Source organism: Bombina bombina, chromosome 6, assembly GCF_027579735.1.
Source record: "Bombina bombina isolate aBomBom1 chromosome 6, aBomBom1.pri, whole genome shotgun sequence".
Classification (NCBI taxonomy): domain Eukaryota; kingdom Metazoa; phylum Chordata; class Amphibia; order Anura; family Bombinatoridae; genus Bombina; species Bombina bombina.
The window spans coordinates 314,879,116-314,898,644 of NC_069504.1; the positions used below are offsets into that span (position 1 = coordinate 314,879,116).

The following is a 19,529-nucleotide window of genomic DNA, read 5'->3' on the forward strand; positions in this document are numbered from 1 at the left end:
TGGGCCATCTTATTAAAAGGCTGAAGGAGAACAAAGTGTACTGGTTGTCCAAGCATCTTTTTCCATCTCCCGGTTCCTAAAAATTATCTCCGGGTTTCTAAAATCAATGCCGTACCTGTACTCTATTGTTCAAAAGGATGCCATATGTCCTCTTTCCTGCTGTTGTTATAGTTGAGGGTCCTGGACCCTCTTATAAAAAGGCTGAAGTAGAAAGAAGTGTACTGGGTGTCTAATCATTTTTTTGGTTCAATTTCCCGGTTCCAACAAATTATCTCCGGGTTTCTAAAAGCAATGCCTTACCTGTAATCTATTGTTCAAAAAGATGCCATATGTCCTCTTTCCTGCTGTTGTTTCTGTTGAGGGTCCTGGACCCTCTTATAAAAAGGCTGAAGGAGAAAGAAGTGTACTGGGTGTCCAATAATTTTTTTGGTTCAATTTCCCGTTTCCTAAAAATTATCTCTGGGTTTCTAAAATCAATGCTGTACCTGTACTCTATTGTTCAAAAGGATGCCATATGTCCTCTTTCCGGCTGTTGTTTCTGTTGAGGGTCCTGGACCCTCTTATAAAAAGGCCGAAGGAGAAAGAAGTGTACTGGGTGTCCAATCAATGTTTTTTTCTATTTCCCGTTTCCTAAAAATTATCTCTGGGTTTCTAAAATCAATGCCTTACCTGTACTCTATTGTTCAAAAGGATGCCATATGTCCTCTTTCCTGCTGTTGTTTCTGATGAGGGTCCTGGAGCCTCTTATAAAAAGGCTGAAGTAGAAATAAGTGTACTGGGTGTCCAATCATTTTTTTGGTTCAATTTCCCTACTCCAACAAATTATCTCCGGGTTTCTAAAATCAATTCTTTACCTGTACTATATTGTTCAAAAGGATGCCATATGTCCTCTTTCCTGCTGTTGTTTGAGGGTCTGGGACCCTCTTATAAAAAGGCTGAAGGAGAACGACCTGTACTGTACTGGGTGTCCAAGCATGGTTTTTTGTTCAATTTCACGGTTCCTAAAAATTATCTCTGTGTTCCTAAAATCAATGCCATACCTGTACTCTATTGTTCAAAAGGATGGCATATGTGGTGTATCATTCTCTTGTGGCTGTTGAGGGTCGTGGGCCATCGTATAAAACGGCTGAAGGAGAATGACCTGTACTGCCTTGCTGCTCCTTTTAGGCAGGCCAGCTCTTTGCATACATGCCCACAGACTCTGTAACGGATGCCTCTTTTAGGGAGAGGTGCAGCCATAATGCAGGGTCAGAACCTCTGCCTGCAACTGGTATACTCTATTTTGCGAAAGGAAGTAACCTTACCATGGTTCCCTGACCGCACGTCTTGTTGTTATATTTAGTTTAGGGTAATCATGATGGCCATGTAGACCACCCCCGAGAGGCCTGGAAGTAACAGGGATGAAAGTGCTAAGAATAGTCCTACTTTACACAACCGAGTTAGCCATGGGTCTTAGTCCAAGACCGCATGCCTTTTTTTTTGGTTTGGTGCGGCTAATAATCATGCAGGCCATATAGACCTCCCACCATTCAGTGTTGTAACAGGTATTAAACTAATAAGAACAGCACTACCAAAATAAAGCCAATTAACAGGCTTTCAAGAGCCAAGGTTTTATTGTACTATGCTAGGCTAAACATGATGGCCATGTAGACCACCCCCGAGAGGCCTGGAAGTAACAGGGATGAAAGTGCTAAGAATAGTACTACTTTAAACAACCGAGTTAGCCATGGGTCTTATTCCAAGACAGCATGCCTTTTTTTTTTTTTGGTGCGGCTAATCATGCAGGCCATATAGACCTCCCACCATTCGGTGTTGTAACAGGTATTAAACTAATAAGAAGAGCCATGGTTTTATTGTTGTACTTTGTTATGCTAATCATGATGGCCATATAGACCACCCCCGAGAGGCCTTGAAGTAACAGGGATGAAAGTGCTAAGAATAATACTACTTTAAACACCCGAGTTAGCCATGGGTCTTAGTCCAAGAATGCATGTCTTTTTGGTGCGGCTAATCATGCAGGCCATATAGACCTCCCACCATTAGGGGTTGTATCAGGTATTAAACTAATAAGAACAGTACTACTTAACACAACCGAGTTACCATGGGTCCCAAACCACATGTTTTGTTGTTGTACTTTGTTAGGATAATCATGATGGCCATGTAGACCTCCCCCGAGAGGCCTGGAAGTAACAGGGATGAAAGTGCTAAGAATAGTATTACTTTAAACAACCGAGTTAGCCATGGGTCTTAGTCCAAGACCGCATGCCTTTTTTTTTTGTTTGGTGCGGCTAATCATGCAGGCCATATAGACCTCCCACCATTCGGTGTTCTAACAGGTATTAAACTAATAAGAACAGTACTACTTAACACAACCTAGTTACCATGGGTTCCAGACCGCATGTCTTGTTATTATATTTTGTAAGGGTAATCATGAAGGCCATATAGACCTCCCCCGATAGGGTGAGTAGCAGGTATTAAAATGCTAAGAACAGTACTACTTAACACAACCTTACCATGGTTCCCAGAGCATATGTCTTATTATTATATTTTATTAGGGTAATCATGAAGACCATATAGACCGCCCCCCATAGGGTGAGTAACAGGTATTAAAATGCTAAGAACAGTACTACTTAACACAAACTTACCATGGGTCCCAGAGCATATGTCTTATTATTATATTTTGTTATTGTAATCACGCAGGCCATATAGACCTCCCCCGATAAGGGGAGTTACAGAGATTAATGTGCTAAGAATAGTACTACTTAACACAAGCTAGTTACCATGGGTCCCACACCGCGTGTCTTGTTGTTATACTTTGTCAGGGTAATCATGCAGGCCATATAGACCTCCCCCGATAGGGGGAGTTACAGGGATTAAAGTGCTAAGAATAGTACTACTTAACACAAGCTAGTTACCATGGGTCCCAGACCGCATGTTTAATTATTATACTTTGTCAGGGTAATTATATATCTAGCAAATCTATTTATCTTCTATTGATTCTATCTAACTATCAATCTATGTATATCTATCTATCCTATCTATCTTCTGTCCGGACTGTTTTGAGACAGCCACTTGTGTTTTGAACAAATTTGAAGTAGGAGGACAGACCAATCACAGGGATTAAACTGGGAAGAATAGTAGTACTTAAGAAAACCTAGTTATACCAGAACCACGATGGGTCCCAGACCGCATGTTTTGTTATTATAGTTTGTCAGGGTAATCATGCAGGCCATATAGACCTCCCCCGATAGGGGGAGTAACAGGGATTAAAGTGCTTAGAAAAGTACTACTTAACACAACCTAGTTACCATGGGTCCCAGACCGCGTGTCTTGTTGTTATACTTTGTCATGGTAATTATGCAGGCCATATAGACCTCCACCGATAGGAGGAGTTACAGGGATGAAAGTCCTAAGAATAGTACTACTTAACACAACCTAGTTACCATGGATCCCAGACCGCATGTTTAATTATTATACTTTGTCAGGGTAATTATATATCTAACAAATCTATCTATTTATCTTCTATCGATTCTATCTAACTATCAATCTATGTATATCTATCTATCCTATCTATCTATCTATCTTGTGTCCGGACTGTTTTGAGACAGCCACTTGTGTTTTTGACAAATTTGAAGTAGGAGGACAGACCAATCATCTTCTTCCATCTCCCGGTTCCAAAAATGCAGGCCATATAGACCTCCCCCGATAGGGGGTGTAACAGGTTGTAGTAAACTGCTAAGAATAGTACTACTTAACACACCACGGGTCACAGACCGCATGTCTTATTGTTATACTCTGTCAGGGAAATTATATATATTTCAAATCTATCTATTTATCTATCAAATCGATCGAACTATCAAACGTATCTATCAAATGTATATTGCATCTATTGATCCATTTAATTCGTATCTATAGAATGTATATTACATCTTTTGGTTGATGTAATTCGTATCTATCAAATGTATATTGCATCTTTGGATCGATAACATTCGTATCTATCAAATGGATATTGCATCTATTGATCAATGTAATTCGTATCTATCAAATGTATATTGCATCTATTGATCTATGTAATTTGTATCGATCATATGTATATTGCATCGATTGAGCTATGTAATCTATGTATCTATCTATCAAATCTATCTATCTTGTGGTTGTGCAAATGGACTGTTTGCGGTTGTTTGCGGTGCGTTACACTTGGAGTTTGCTCTGTCACTGTGAAGCGGCCGTAACACTTACACTACCTGATAGATACAACATCATAACTGATGTTTTAAAGCACGTTATTGCAAACAATTTGGGAATGTTAGGTGATTTAGGCCCTTTATGGGTTAAAAGCAGACTCTGCATCAACTATGTAATTTTCCATGGGAGTTTTGAAATGGATCCCCCTCCAGCATGCCACAGTCCCGGTGTTAGTCCCCTTGAAACAACTTTTCCATCACTATTGTGGCCAGAAAGAGTCCTTGTAGGTTTTAATATTCGCCTGCCTATTGAAGTCAATGGCGGTCGCGGTTTGCGAACAATACCGGAAGTTTGAATCCGCCGTTCGCGAACCGAAATTTTTAAGTTCGCGATATCACTACTCACTAGACCACAACAAAACTCCAACAGAGATATCATCCTTAAATTACACTACTACCGTGTAAAAGATAGGATAATGAAAGCTGCCAGAGATAAAAAATGTATAGAATTTGAGGGACATAACATCCAAATCTTCACTGACCTTGCCCCAATCACATTGAGGAAAAGAAGAGATATAAAACCTATCACAGCAGCACTTACTAAAGAGCATATAAATTACAGATGGAACTTCCCCTTCAAGCTAGTTTTCACACATCAGAATGGGACTTATAATTGCTCTACCCTAGAAGAAGGAAGAGCTCTACTGGATCGCTTACAAATTCAAGTTGATATCCCAACCATATCTACAAGATCTGACCCACCTAGGAAATCTTTTCAAAAGGAGTGGACTCCGGTTGGAAGATCTGGAAAAGTTAAGAAACAGAAAATCAACCACAGCAATGCTACCGAGGAGGACTCTTCAAATGATGCTACAGACCTTTCAACTTGACAGCAAGGTTTGGGATTGAGTTTAAGATGTATCAGGACTACTCTATTTGAAAAAGGGCCTACCCCGGTTTAGTGGGGCAGTGCCCCCATTCTAATAATATGTTTCAAGTTCAGTAATTTGATGTTTAAAGGTTCTAGATGTTCAGATGTTCCCAAGTTATTTAGTTTATTAATTTGCATGTTTAAATGTAGGGAGATGCTACCTAACTAGTAAATAAGGCTCAATCTAGGGCCTTATAAATGGTATAGATCTTTCCTCATAAAGATCTAAATAGTTGTTATTAGAGGCCCGAGATGTCTTCCATACTTTAAATATAATTCCCTACCAACTGGGTTATCAGGAGTGTCCCACTCATGTTATTTATTAAAATGCAATGCTAAAACAATTGGTATTGGTCTCTATAAATGTTACAAATACTCTCAGGATCTACCCCACCCTCCTACCCTTTCCTTTCTCCCACTACCCCCCCATTCCTTTTCTCCCTCCCATTACCCTAAATCTTGGTTCATGCCACGTAACAGCTCAGGTCTATGTGTCTTATGTTATGTCACTCGAGTTACTTTGATGTTAATCTTTCCGACGTTTATTTGTGTTTGAGTTTTCTTTTTTTTCTGGTCACAGTTTTATGGATCACTCCAACTTATCACAGAAGCAACTATTACCACTGTCTTTTGCCATGTATTGCTTGTCCAAATGTTGTTCATTAAGCTGAAATTTTCTCTTGAATGTTGTAAAGGCCTAATTAATAACCTGATAGAAGAGGTTGAGCTTGGCCTGGTCCTCGGGACCTCCCCCCCCCGATCCCGGGAGAGAACTGATATATCCCTGGTTACTCAAAGGTATCTTATAAGCAAAATGTTTTTAAGAGGTACACCATGTCCATAAAAATAATCTCACACAACGTCAGAGGACTAAACTCTGATGTAAAGAGGAAAAAGGCAATTTCAGAATATAAGGCATTAAACGCTCACATAGTGATGCTCCATGAAACACATTTTACATAATCACACACCCCTAAATACTGGGATAGGTCATTCCCTACAGTAGTATAATAATGGGATCTTTAAATTATACAATTTAACAAGTTTAATATCACAACAACAGAAAATCACAGGTTAAAAAAGCATAAAAGTATATGGATCCATGATACTTAGTAAAAACAATTACAATAAGAATAATCCAACAATGGCATTAATATTGATGCAAGGACAAATAAAAAAATAAAAACAGTAAAGCAATACAAATAAAATACAATAATAGGTGGCTGTGTGATGTCTAGTAAAAATCAATGAGATATACAGTGGAAATTATGTATAAAAAACATGTATAGAACCATATAGAAAAAATACAATAGAATGAAAGTCCTGTGGAAAATACAATAAGATATAAAGTCGTGATTCCGGTGAAAAAAGTATATGTGGGAATATCAATAAAAAATATATATGTGTCAAAAGTCCAAAAAAACAATATAAACAATCTATATAAGTTGATTAGAATATCCTCGTAATCCAAATGTCAATCCAAAAGCATGTATGTAAATCCAATATTGTGATAATAATAAAAAGTGTTCCAACAGTGAAAAATCCAATAAAAATAAAACAAAAATGTCGTATATCAGAAAGTCAAAAACAGTGAACGCCGATTAATAAAAATATATGCAAACAAACTTCATAAAAAATAGGCTTCATAAAAATATATAAAAAACAAAAAAACAAAAAACAAATCCTGTGGAAAAATGTGAAAAAATATGTAGAAAATCCAATCCCTGTAAAAAAAGAAAAAATACAACATAGAGCAGTATTGTTTAAAATAAGCTTGCAATTATAGGAATAAAACTCACCATATATGCCAACGCGTTTCGGCCCACCAATAGGGCCTTTATCAAGACTGATCTGTCTTGATAAAGGCCCTATTGGTGGGCCGAAACGCGTTGGCATATATGGTGAGTTTTATTCCTATAATTGCAAGCATATTTTAAACAATACTGCTCTATGTTGTATTTTTTCTTTTTTCACAGGGATTGGATTTTCTACATATTTTTTCACATATTTTTCCACAGGATTTGTTTTTTGTTTTTTTATATATTTTTATGAAGCCTATTTTTTATGAAGTTTGTTTGCATATATTTTTATTAATCAGCGTTCACTGTTTTTGACTTTCTGATATACGACATTTTTGTTTTATTTTTATTGGATTTTTCACTGTTGGAACACTTTTTATTATTATTATCACAATATTGGATTTACATACATGCTTTTGGATTGACATTTGGATCACGAGGATATTCTAATCAACTTATATAGATTGTTTATATTGTTTTTTTTGGACTTTTGACACATATATATTTTTTATTGATATTCCCACATATACTTTTTTCACCGGAATCACGACTTTATATCTTATTGTATTTTCCACAGGACTTTCATTCTATTGTATTTTTTTTTTATATGGTTCTATACATGTTTTTTATACATAATTTCCACTGTATATCTCATTGATTTTTACTAGACATCACACACAGCCACCTATTATTGTATTGCTTTACTGTTTTTATTTTTTTAATTTGTCCTTGCATCAATATTAATGCCATTGTTGGATTATTTTTATTGTAATTGTTTTTACTAAATATCATGGATCCATATACTTTTATGCTTTTTTAACCTGTGATTTTCTGCTGTTATTATATGTGATATTAAACTTGTTAAATTGTATAATTTAAAGATCCCATTATTATACTACTGTAGGATTCTTATAGTGTACAATACTGACACTTTTAGTCCACACCCTACATTTAGACCTAGCCTTTTATTAGGCGCTCCTAACACACCCCATCTCTCTGCTCTTTTTTGGGTATCTAGAGACCCAATTGTTATAGGAGCTTTGGTCTTGGTAGTTAGCGCCGTCGGACAGATTACACTTTTGCATATAGGTCATTCCCTACTCAATACCACGCTATCGGCCCTAAAAAGAAATGCGGTGTATCAATGTTAATTCATTCATCCCTAAATTTTCACGAGGACTCAGTGATTAGAGATAGAGAGGGTAGGTACTTGATAATACAGGGATCGATACAAAACACACAGTTTTATTAGTCAATGTATACGCACCTAACGAATCACAAGCTAACTTTTTCTCCAAGCTGAGCAAACATTTAACATTATGGAAAAGGTACAAAACTATAATAGGAGGTGACTTTAATCTCACCATGAATGATAAAAGCAATAGATCCTCACAGACGGGCACACATACTAATTCAAATACAAAACCAAGCAGAGTTCTCCATGACTTCTCTATAGACCATAACCTGACTGATAGCTGGTGATCACTTAACCAAAGGGTTCACGACTACACTTATTACTCCCCCATACATGCGTCGCACTCCAGAATAGATTATATATTGTTGAGTCAAATCCTGGTGCCTCTTCTTACCAAAGCTTCTATCAAGAACTGCTCTTGGTCAGACCACTCTATAGTGGAAATCACTCTGGCAGGGTTGATTAACCCACGAAGGACTAAATCTTGGACTTTAAACACATCCTTACTTAAGGATGGTCCCGTACTAGACACGTTAAAACAACGAATTACAAAATTTATAGAAATCAATAACAATTCCACTCATAATCCGGCCTTTGAATGGGGAGCACTGAAGGCATATGTTAGAGGCCTACTCATAGCTGAATCTAGCAGACAACGTAAACTTAAGGAAGCTAAATTACTAGACTTAAAAACAGAGGCAAATCAGTTACGAACACAACTTAGTAGAAACCCTTTGCGTACGTTAGCTAATAAGCTCAAAGCCAAGAATGTAGAATTAGACATTCTTTTAAATAAAGAAGCGACTAGATCAATTAGAATGACTGATACCCAATATTACATTTATGGAAACAAGCCCGACCGAATGTTAGCGAATAAACTAAAAGACATAAGGGCCAACACAGTCCCGCAAATACAGACACCAGACAACAAGATAACTAATGATCCTCAAGACATAGCTAACTTATTTGCTGACTACTACCAAAGACTGTATAATATACCGACCGGCAACAAAAACAGAGACAGGGGTTTAGATTTACTGTCTTGGAGATAGCACATTGCCCAATATAGTAAAGGAGGATCTGGAATCCTTAAATACCCCCATTACCCATGAGGAAATAAAATTAAGCATAAAAAATCTTAAAGGATCTAAGGCTCCAGGACCGGATGGCTACTCTGGCCTTTTTTATAAAATTTTACAGCCCTTACTGATACCGCAGCTAGCAAAGGTATTTAACGCGATAATGCAGGGTAAAGAAGTACCCAAGGAAATGTTAATGGCTAGAATCACAGTGATTCTGAAGCCTGGTAAAAACAAACAACATTGCCAAAATTATAGGCCTATTTCTCTAATCAATCAGGATATCAAACTATTTACCAAAATTTTAGCAAATCGTCTTAATCCCCTCCTCACTAAACTAACCCATCCAGATCAAGTAGGGTTTATCTCACAGAGGGAGGCCCCAGACAACACTAGAAAAATTATAGATTTAATTAATATAGCCACGGTTCGGGGAACACCTTCTCTGTTCCTTTCTCTGGACGCAGAGAAGGCGTTCGTCAGAATCAACTGGGACTTCATGTTTGCAGTATTAGAGAAGGTTGGTATTACAGGGTCGTTTTATGACGCTATCAAATCCATATACTCATTCCCTACAGCTTATGTTAGACTGTCAGGTTATCAATCCAGACCAATATCTGTTAACAATAGCACCCAGCAGGGATGCCCACTTTCCCTGCTTTTATTCGCCCTAAGCATAGAACCGCTCGCCATTAAAATTAGAGACAACCAAGACATTTCGGGAATCATAGTAGGTCAGACAGAACACAAGATATCCCTATTTGCAGACGACGTTATCCTGACGCTAACCAAACCGTTACTCTCCCTCCCTCCAGTATATAAAATAATACAACAATTCGGATCACTATCAGGCTATAAAATTAACGAAGAGAAGGGAGAGGCCATTGGAGTTAAATTACCACATCATACTAAAAAATTAATGGAATTAAACTTCTCGTTTAACTGGCCCAAGAAATCTATTAAATATTTAGGGATTAACCTATCTAATAATATACACTCCCTGCGTCAGAAAAACTACATACCCATGTTTAAAAACATTAGAGCCCTAATAGCAAAATGGATGAAACTCAAAATATCCTTATATGGTAGAATCATATCTACTAAAATGTCCTTGTTGCCCAAACTGTTATATTTGTTTAGTTCCTTACCTATTACGCTCCCACTGGCAGATTTACATAAACTCCAAAATGACATTCTCAAGTTTGTATGGCAGGGAAAGAGAGCTAGGATCAATAAAAAAAACTTATGTGCTCTGCTAGAAAGGAAGGAGGGGTGGGCGTACCAAACCTTATCCCTTATTACTATTCGGCTCGTATTGCCCAAACCTTGCAATGGTTTCAACCCCACAATATCTCACAATGGGTACAAATTGAATGTAGCATTATGGGAACCATACCTCTATCTACCTTATTATGGACGCCTGATGTGGTTACCACCCATAAAAAATGCGAATTTATTGCAATACATCACACTATACACATATGGAAAACATTAAACTCCAAATTTCCCTTACTCAATAAACGGTCGAAGATTACACCTCTGATAACCCAGTCCTCCAACATTGACAAAGGCACACAGCAGAAATGGGCCAATAAAGGACTTTATAGAATAGCAGACATATATAAAGAGGACGGACTGATGACGTTTGAACAATATCAAGCTTTAGATAGTGAGGATAGAAACATATGGTACCATTACCTACAATTAAAATCCAGAGCACAACAGATCATAAGCACCACGCTAGAAAAGCTATGCTTAGCTGACTACCACATTAGAGGGGGTATATCCACCTTATACTCTATATTCAATAGTTCTCCTCAGGAGAGTAAACCCCCCATCATGCTAAAATGGGAACAGGATACAGGAAAAACTTGGTCCATTAAAACTTGGACAGAAAATCTTGCAGGTGGGTTATCTTTCTCACAGAACGCGGCACTCAAAGAAAACTTTATCAAGGTTGCTTTCAGATGGTACTTATTCCCAACTAGATCAGGAGGCAGAGGGGACCCACTGTCTAAACTTTGCTACAGAGGGTGCGGATCACTAGGAACGTACCCACATATGTGGTGGGAGTGTAGATATGTTAAGGAGATATGGGATCATACCTCGGCCCTAGTGAGTGAGATATTCCAAAAGATAATCGTACTAACGATGGAGCAAGCTCTGCTCCACTTTCCGATCCCAGGACTCTCTAAACACAATAACAAGCTAGTTAGATGGATCTGTACGATAGTGAGACTGGGTATAGCCCAATTCTGGAAGGGAACTCCTCCTAGTTTTGAAATAATTAAACAAAAAAGATAACATATCACTTTGATAAAGCAAGTGCCAAGGCCGAATATCTAGATGACAGAGAGTCCTTCCTGTTACAATGGGAGCCCTATATTCATTACCATGAAGCTTCTAGGGGGAGGGGTGGGGGACCAGGTCAGGTGAAGATTACATGGTATAACTGTAACACCTTTTGCAATGGTATAGAGAATAGGTGAAATTTTTATGTTACATTATAAGATATTGGAATGTATTTATTATGTACTAAGTGACCTATAGATGTTGGAATGTATGATTATTGTTTATTGTCTATGTAAAATCCTGAATAAAAACTTTTCAACATAAAAATATATTTTAAATTGTATCTATTTCTGCTGGATTCCATTATTGAACTTAGCTCATTTCCATAGATGCATACTGAAGTAGGCATAAGATCACGCAAGGGCCTTGAGCACTTTGTGGCAACAACATTATACAAGCCGCCTGTAGATGGAACTTTAGAGTGCAGTATCTTCTTTATTCACTCTATGGTAATATTCTGTGGCAAACTAACGGCTAGATTACGAGTTTGGTGTTAGCCTTAAAAAGCAGCGTTGGCCGGTCCTAACGATGCTTTTTAACACCCGCTGGTATTACGAGCCTTGCAGTTACAGGTGTACCGCTCACTTTTTTGGCCAGACTCGGAAATACTGCAAATCCACTTACGTCAATTGTGTATCATATATTTTCAATGGGACTTGCATAGCGCCGGTATTACGAGTCTGACAAAAAGTGAGCGGTAGACCCTCTCCTGTCAAGCCTGGTACCGCATTTAAAAGTCAGTAGTGAAGAGTTCTACACTACAACGCCGTAGCATAAAACTCTTAACTAAAGTGCTAAAAAGTACACTAACACCCATAAACTACCTAATAACCCCTAAACCGAGGCCCTCCCATATCGCAAACACTAAAATAATTTTTAACCCCTAATCTGCCAAACCGGACATCGCTGCCACTATAATAAATATATTAATCCCTTAACCGCCGCACTCCTGCATTGCAAACACTATTTAAACATTATTAACCCCAATCTGCCGGCTCTAACATCGCCGCCACCTACCTACATTTATTAACCCCTAATCTTCCGCCCCCAACGTCGCCGCCACTATAATAAAGTTACTAACCCCTAAACCTAAGTCAAACCCTAACCCTAACCCCACCTAACTTAAATATAATTTAAATAAAATTACTACAATTAACTAAATAATTCCTATTTAAAACTAATTACCTATAAAATAAACCCTAAACTAGCTACACTATAACTAATAGTTACATTGTATCTAGCTTAGGGTTTATTTGTATTTTACAGGCAACTTTGTATTTATTTTAACTAGGTACAATAGTTATTAAATAGTTATTAACTATTTAATAACTACCTAGTTAAAATAAAGACAAATTTACCTGTAAAATTAAACCTAACCTAAGTTACAATTACAAATAAACACTACACTACAATTAAATGAATTACCTAAATTAAATACAATTAATTACAATTAAATAAAATTATCTAAAGTACAAAAGCAAACACTAAATTACAGAAAATAATAAAGAAATTTTCTGTAAAGAGATTTTTAAACTAATTACACTTTATCTAATCCCCCTAACAAAATAAAAAAGCCCCCCAAAATAAAAAAAGCCCTACACTACACTAAATTACAAATAGCCCTCAAAAGGGCCTTTTGCAGGGCATTGCCCCAAAGTAATCAGCTCATTAACCTGAAAAAAGAATTACAATCCCCCCCCCCAACATTAAAACCCACCACCCACACAACCAACCCTACTCTAAAACCCACCCAATCCCCCCTTAAAAAAACCTAACACTAACCCCCTGAAGATCACTTTACCGGGATACATCTTCACCCAACCGGGCCGAAGTCCTCCACGAAACCGGGAGAAGTCTTCATCCAAGCCGGGCGAAGTGGTCCTCCAGACGGGCAGAAGTCTTCATCCAGGCGGCATCTTCTATCTTCATCCATCCGGCGCGGAGCGGGTCCATCTTCAAGACATCCGACGCGGAGCATCCTCTTCTTCTGACGGCTAAACACAGAATGAAGGTTCCTTTAAATGACGTCATCCAAGATGGCGTCCCTTCAATTCCGATTGGAATTAAGGTAGAAAAAATCCTATTGGCTGATGCAATCAGCCAATAGGATTGAAGTTCAATCCTATTGGCTGATCCAATCAGCCAATAGGATTAAGCTGGAATTCTATTGGCTGTTCCAATCAGCCAATAGAATGCCAGTTCAATCCTATTGGCTGATTGCATCAGCCAATAGCATTTTTTCTACCTTAATTTCGATTGGCTGATAGAATTCTATAGGGACACCATCTTGGATGACGTCATTTAAAGGAACCTTCATTCTGTATTTAGCCGTTGGAAGAAGAGGATGCTCCGCGTCGGATGTCTTGAAGATGGACCCGCTCCGCACCTGATGGATGAAGATAGAAGATGCCGTCTGGATGAAGACTTCTGCCCGTCTGGAGGACCACTTCGCCCGGCTTAGATGAAGACTTCTCCCGGCTTCGTTGAGGACTTCGGCCCAGTTGGGTGAAGACGTCTCCCGGTAAGGTGATCTTTAGGGGGTCAGTGTTAGGTTTTGTTAAGGGGGGATTGGGTGGGTTTTAGAGTAGAGTTGGTTGTGTGGGTGGTGGGTTTTAATGTTGGGGGGATTGTAATTTTTTTTCAGGTAATAGAACTGATTACTTTGGGGCAATGCCCCGCAAAAGGCTCTTTTAAGGGCTATTTGTACTTTTGTGTTGGGTAGGGCTTTTTTTATTTTGGGGGGGCTTTTATTATTTTTTTAGGGGGATTAGATTAGGTGTAATTAGTTTAAAAATCTTGTAATTTCTTTATTATTTTCTGTAATTTAGTGGGGTTTTTTTGTACTTTAAATAATTTTATTTAATTGTAATTAATTGTAAATAATTTAGGTAAATAATTTAATAATGTAGTGTAGTGTTAGGTGTAATTGTAACTTAGGTTAGGTTTTATTTTACAGGTATATTTGTCTTTATTTTAACCGTGTAGTTATTAAATAGTTAACAAATGTTTAAAAACTATTGTACCTAGTTAAAATAAATACAAAGTTGCCTGTAAAATAAAAATAAACCCTAAGCTAGCTACAATGCAACTATTAGTTATATTGTAGCTATCTTAGGGTTTATTTTATAGGCAAGTATTTAGTTTTAAATAGGAATTATTTAGTTAATTGTAATAATTTTATTTAGATTTATTTAATTTATATTTAAGTTATGGGGGGTTAGGGTTAGGTTTAGGGGTTAATAACTTTATTATAGTGGTGGCGATGTTGGGGCGGCAGATTAGGGGTTAATAAATGTAATTAGGTTGCGGCGACATTGGGGGCGGCAGATTAGGGGTTAATAAATATAATGTAGGTGTCGGCGATGTTGGGGGCAGCAGATTAGGGGTTCATAAGTATAATGTAGGTGGCGGCGGTGTCCGGAGCGGCAGATTAGGGGTTAATAATACAATAGGTGTCGGCGATGTGGGTGACGGCAGATTAGGGGTTAATAAGTGTAAGATTAGGGGTCTTTAGACTCGGGGTTCATGTTAGGGTGTTAGGTGCAGACATAAATGTATTTTCCCCATAGGAATCAATGGGGCTGCGTTAGGAGCTTTACGCTGCTTTTTTGCAGGTGTTAGGTTTTTTTTCAGCCAACTCTCCCCCTTTGATTCCTATGGGGAAATCGTGCATGAGCATGTTTTACCAGCTCACCGCTAACGTAAACAGCGCTGGTAATTGAGGTGAGATGTTGAGCAAAATTTTGATCTACGCTCACTTTTTTGCGGTTAGCGCCAGGTTTAAAAAAAAACGTAATACCAGCGCTGTCTGTAAGTGAACGGTGAGCATAAACTGCTCGTTGTCCTATATCATAGAAGTAGTATGTTTATTTTAATGATTAGGAAGCAAGATGAGTGCATATAACTTACCATGTTTGGCCTGCTATAGATTAGAACTTTTCCCGGCTGGTGCTGCACCATCTCAAGTGCTTTTTCAACAAGAGGAACATATTCTATTTTTCTTCCTGGTTCTATACCAAATGAGGCTGTTACAATTATTTTTGGCTGCAAAGAAATTCAATTGAATAAAGTTAATATATTTTACAATAATCAATTATATATATGCGAGTAATGAAAATATACGTAAATGTCTTATATGCATTGCTAGGGAGTGTCAGCTTGGGCAAAAATGTCCTCTGAACTGACAGATCTTTACCACAGACAAAATATTCAGTGTAAGTCTTTAAGCTTTATTTGACCAATTATTTTTAAGTGCACCACTAGTGAGGTGGTGGTTATGTAGAAAATGGTGTCTATAATGCACATACTTTAAGGGCAATAACAATCAATAAATTACTTGCTCTGATCCAATCAGCAGCACTAATCGCTCCACTAAGATGTCAAACTAGTGCTGCTGATTGGATCAACTGTGGTTTCCGCTTGAGACCCGCGTAGCACTTCAACTCTGTGTGTTACCATTATTTTTGGCTGCAAATAAATTAAATTGGATACAGTTAAAACATTCAGTAATATATATGTGAGTAATGAAAATTGGATTTTTGAACATATACAAAATGTCTTATATGTATTGCTAGGGTGTGTCAGCCTGGGCAAAAATTACCTCTGAACCGACAAATCTTTACCACTGACAAAATATGGCTCCACTAAGATGTCAAACTAGCACTGCTGATTGGATCAGCTGCAGTTTCCGCGTAGCACTTCTACTCTGTGTTTAACATCTTTGAGCGGTTTAAAAAATGTAGGGTTGATAGTCTTAAAATGACATGATTTAACAAATTAGTAATTTTTCCACTATTGTGACCCTTTAATTAATAGTCATGAATGTCATTTTTTTTAGAAACTCAGATTCAAAACAAATCCCAATTGAGAAAATCTTTTAGTTCATAAATAAAAAAATCCCAAATTCAGTAATAAAATGATCAAACTAAGCAGAGTATTACGTATTACAGTGTATGAATTCCATTAGTTGCAAACATATCTGTAGTCCTATGTAAACCTATTTGCATAACCGTGTATTTTGCAAATCATCTGTTCCTTTGAAGTCAAGTCTTGTATTCTTTACCATTTACTCAGAGATATTCTACTCAAATGAATCACTGTATACTTATTGAGAGTTGCTGTCTGCTTCTATTGCCTGAAGCTACATACATTTTACTAGTCATTCCTTTTATGAAGTTATTCCTGCAACTTGACCATTCAAGGCTGTAACACACTGCAAGCGGAGCAACGCGCAGCGTGTAGATGCGGCTGGGCGCGCTCAGTGTGTCCTGCCTTTTCATCTTTGAGCACTCTGCTGCATCAGGTCGCGTAGCTGAGCGCTCAGAGATGAAAAGTTTGAACTTCAGAAGCAACGCGACACGGTGCGAAGCGGCTGCTTCGCCTCGCGCCGCATCACTTGCAGTGTGTCACAGCCTTTACTCTTTATGTATATCAATGAAATTTGGCCACTCACCCTATTTGCCAATTTACAGCTAGATTACAAGAGGCGTGTTAGTTAGTGCATGGAATATTGAAATATTGCACCCTACACAAACTAGAGCTCATATAACAAGTTAAAAGTAAAAGTGACCCCAGGAGTACAAATAATCACCTAGTGTCACACTGCGCCGCCCTAGCTGTTGCTAAGGGTGCAGCGTCTCCATCCCTGCTCGTTGCCTAGGGCTGTGTCGGGTCCGGATGTGTGCGGCGCTGACGTCATCGCTGCGTGCGCTCCTCTCTCTGATGCTGGTCCGGATTCCTGTGGCGCGAATCCTGCACCTATGTAAGTTACTCAGTACGATCTATCACTGCCCAAGTATAGGTGTTACTTTGTGTGCTCCTGGGTGTGATAGATCGCTTTTACTCTGATATACTGCTGCTGAACTCTGCTTGCCTGACTACTCTGCTTGTTAACCCCTAAATTGCTGGACTGATATACTGCTGTTGAACTCTGATTGTCTAACCACTCTGCCTATTTAACCCCTATTGTTGTGGATTGCCTCTCTGTTGCCAAACCCTGTCTGACTGACCATTCTAGTGGTCTACCCTTGGACATTTACCGTTGCCAAACCCTGCCTGCCTGACCATTCTAGTGGTTTACCTTTGGACTGCTTTGATGTTGCCAGACCCTGTCTGTCTGGCCCTTCTTGTGGTTTACCCCTTTCTCTGATTCCCTGCCTGTTGCCGCCGAAGACCATCCTGCCTGTGGGGAGTGCCATTTACCTCATCTTACGAACTTTCTCTGCTCTGGGATATTTCCTATCATTCTGTCTCGACGCTGGGATAAGAAGACTACTGGCCGAGTTCGGTCTGATAGTGGAATATCCCACGAGCATTACACCTAGATTACGAGTTTTGCGTTTCAGCTTTTAATGCTGAAAAAATTTAAATTTCAGCGTAAAAGCAGGAACCCACTATTGGGAATTGTGTCGGTATAGCTATACCGCAAGCATTTTAGCCTGTAACGCAAGGTCAATCCCGCACTCAAAAAAATTATGTTTTTGCGTGGGATTTCCATAGCGCCGGTATTACAGGTTGTGTGATGAGGCTAAAATGCTTGCGTTACAGCCTATACCGACATGATCCATACCACCATCTAAGAACAGTAGTTTCACAAAACTCATAACTAAAATGTTACAAAGTACACTAACACCCATAAACTTATTAACCCCTAAACCACCCTCCTGCTTTGCAAACACTATATTAAACCTATTAACCCCTAATCTGCTGTCCACCCACAACGCCAACACTATTTAAATATATTAACCACTAAACAGCCGCTCCCTGACATCGCCGCCACTATAATAAAGTTATTAACCCCTAATCTGCCGCCCCCGACATCGCCGCCACTAATAAAAGTGATTAACCCCTATTTACCGCTCCCTGACATCACCGCCACCAAATAAAGTTATTAACCCCTGAACCTCCAGCCTCCCACATCTCCGCCACTAAATAAACCTATTTACCCCTAAACCGCTGGCCCCCCACATTGCAAAACACTAAATAATACTATTAACCCTTAAACCTAACACCCCCTAACTTTAAATTAAAATTACAATATAATACTATTTAAATAAATAAAAACTTACCTGTGAAATAAAAAGAAACCTAACATTAAACTATAAATTAACCTAACATAACTAATCAAATAAAATAAAAAATACTACCAATTAAAATATCTAAATAACAAATTTAAAAAAAACTCACACTACGAAAAAAAATAAAAAATCTAAATTACAAGTAAAAAAAATCCTATGAAAAATTTAAAAAAATCTAAGTTTACCAAAAATAATAAACACTAAAATCACAAAAAATAAAAAATCCTAAGATTACAAAAAATAAATGAAATTATCAAAAATAAAAACAATTACACTAAATCTAATAGCCCTATAAAAATTATAAATCCCCCCAAAATAAAAACACCCCCTAGCCTACAATAAACTACCAATAGCCCTAAAAAGGGCCTTTTGTAGGGAATTGCCCTAAATAAATCAGCTCTTTTACCTGTAAAAAATACAAAGTCCCCCCAACAGTAAAACCCACCATCCAACCAACTCCAAAAATAAAAAAAAAATAACTCTAAAAAAAAACTAAGCTACCCATTGCCCCTAAAGGGGCATTTGTATGGGCATTGCCCTTAAAAGGGCATTTAGCTCTTTTGCATTGCGATTAAAAAGGGCATTCAGCTCTTTTTCCAAGCCCAACCCCTAATCTTAAAAAAAAAAAAAAAACACCCCAAAAAAATTAGAAAAAAAAAACTAACACTAATCCCAGAAGATCTACTCAAGTTTTCTGAAGTCCGGACATCCAGGCGGCGAGGTCTTCATCCATCCCTGGGGCGTCTTCTATCTTCATCCTGGGGGCGCGGAGCCATCCTTGAAGTTAATCCCATCCTGCGCAGAGCGTCCTCTTCATCAAATCAGCCAATAGGATTTCAGTAGCTCTCATCCTATTGGTTGTTTTGAACAGCCAATAGGATTTCAGAAGCTCTCATCCTATTTGAAGAATTAA

General features: G+C 38.1%; 1 protein-coding gene across 1 annotated transcript in view; it reads right to left on the minus strand.

Annotated features, from left to right (window-relative positions):
* ACSS3 (acyl-CoA synthetase short chain family member 3) overlaps nucleotides 1-19,529 on the minus strand; it is a 328,915-nt gene that overhangs the window by 229,564 nt on the left and 79,822 nt on the right. Inside the window, exon 5 of the mRNA XM_053716935.1 lies at nucleotides 15,450-15,584. Coding sequence (XP_053572910.1) covers nucleotides 15,450-15,584 — 135 coding nt within the window. The remainder of the gene's footprint in view (nucleotides 1-15,449; nucleotides 15,585-19,529) is intronic.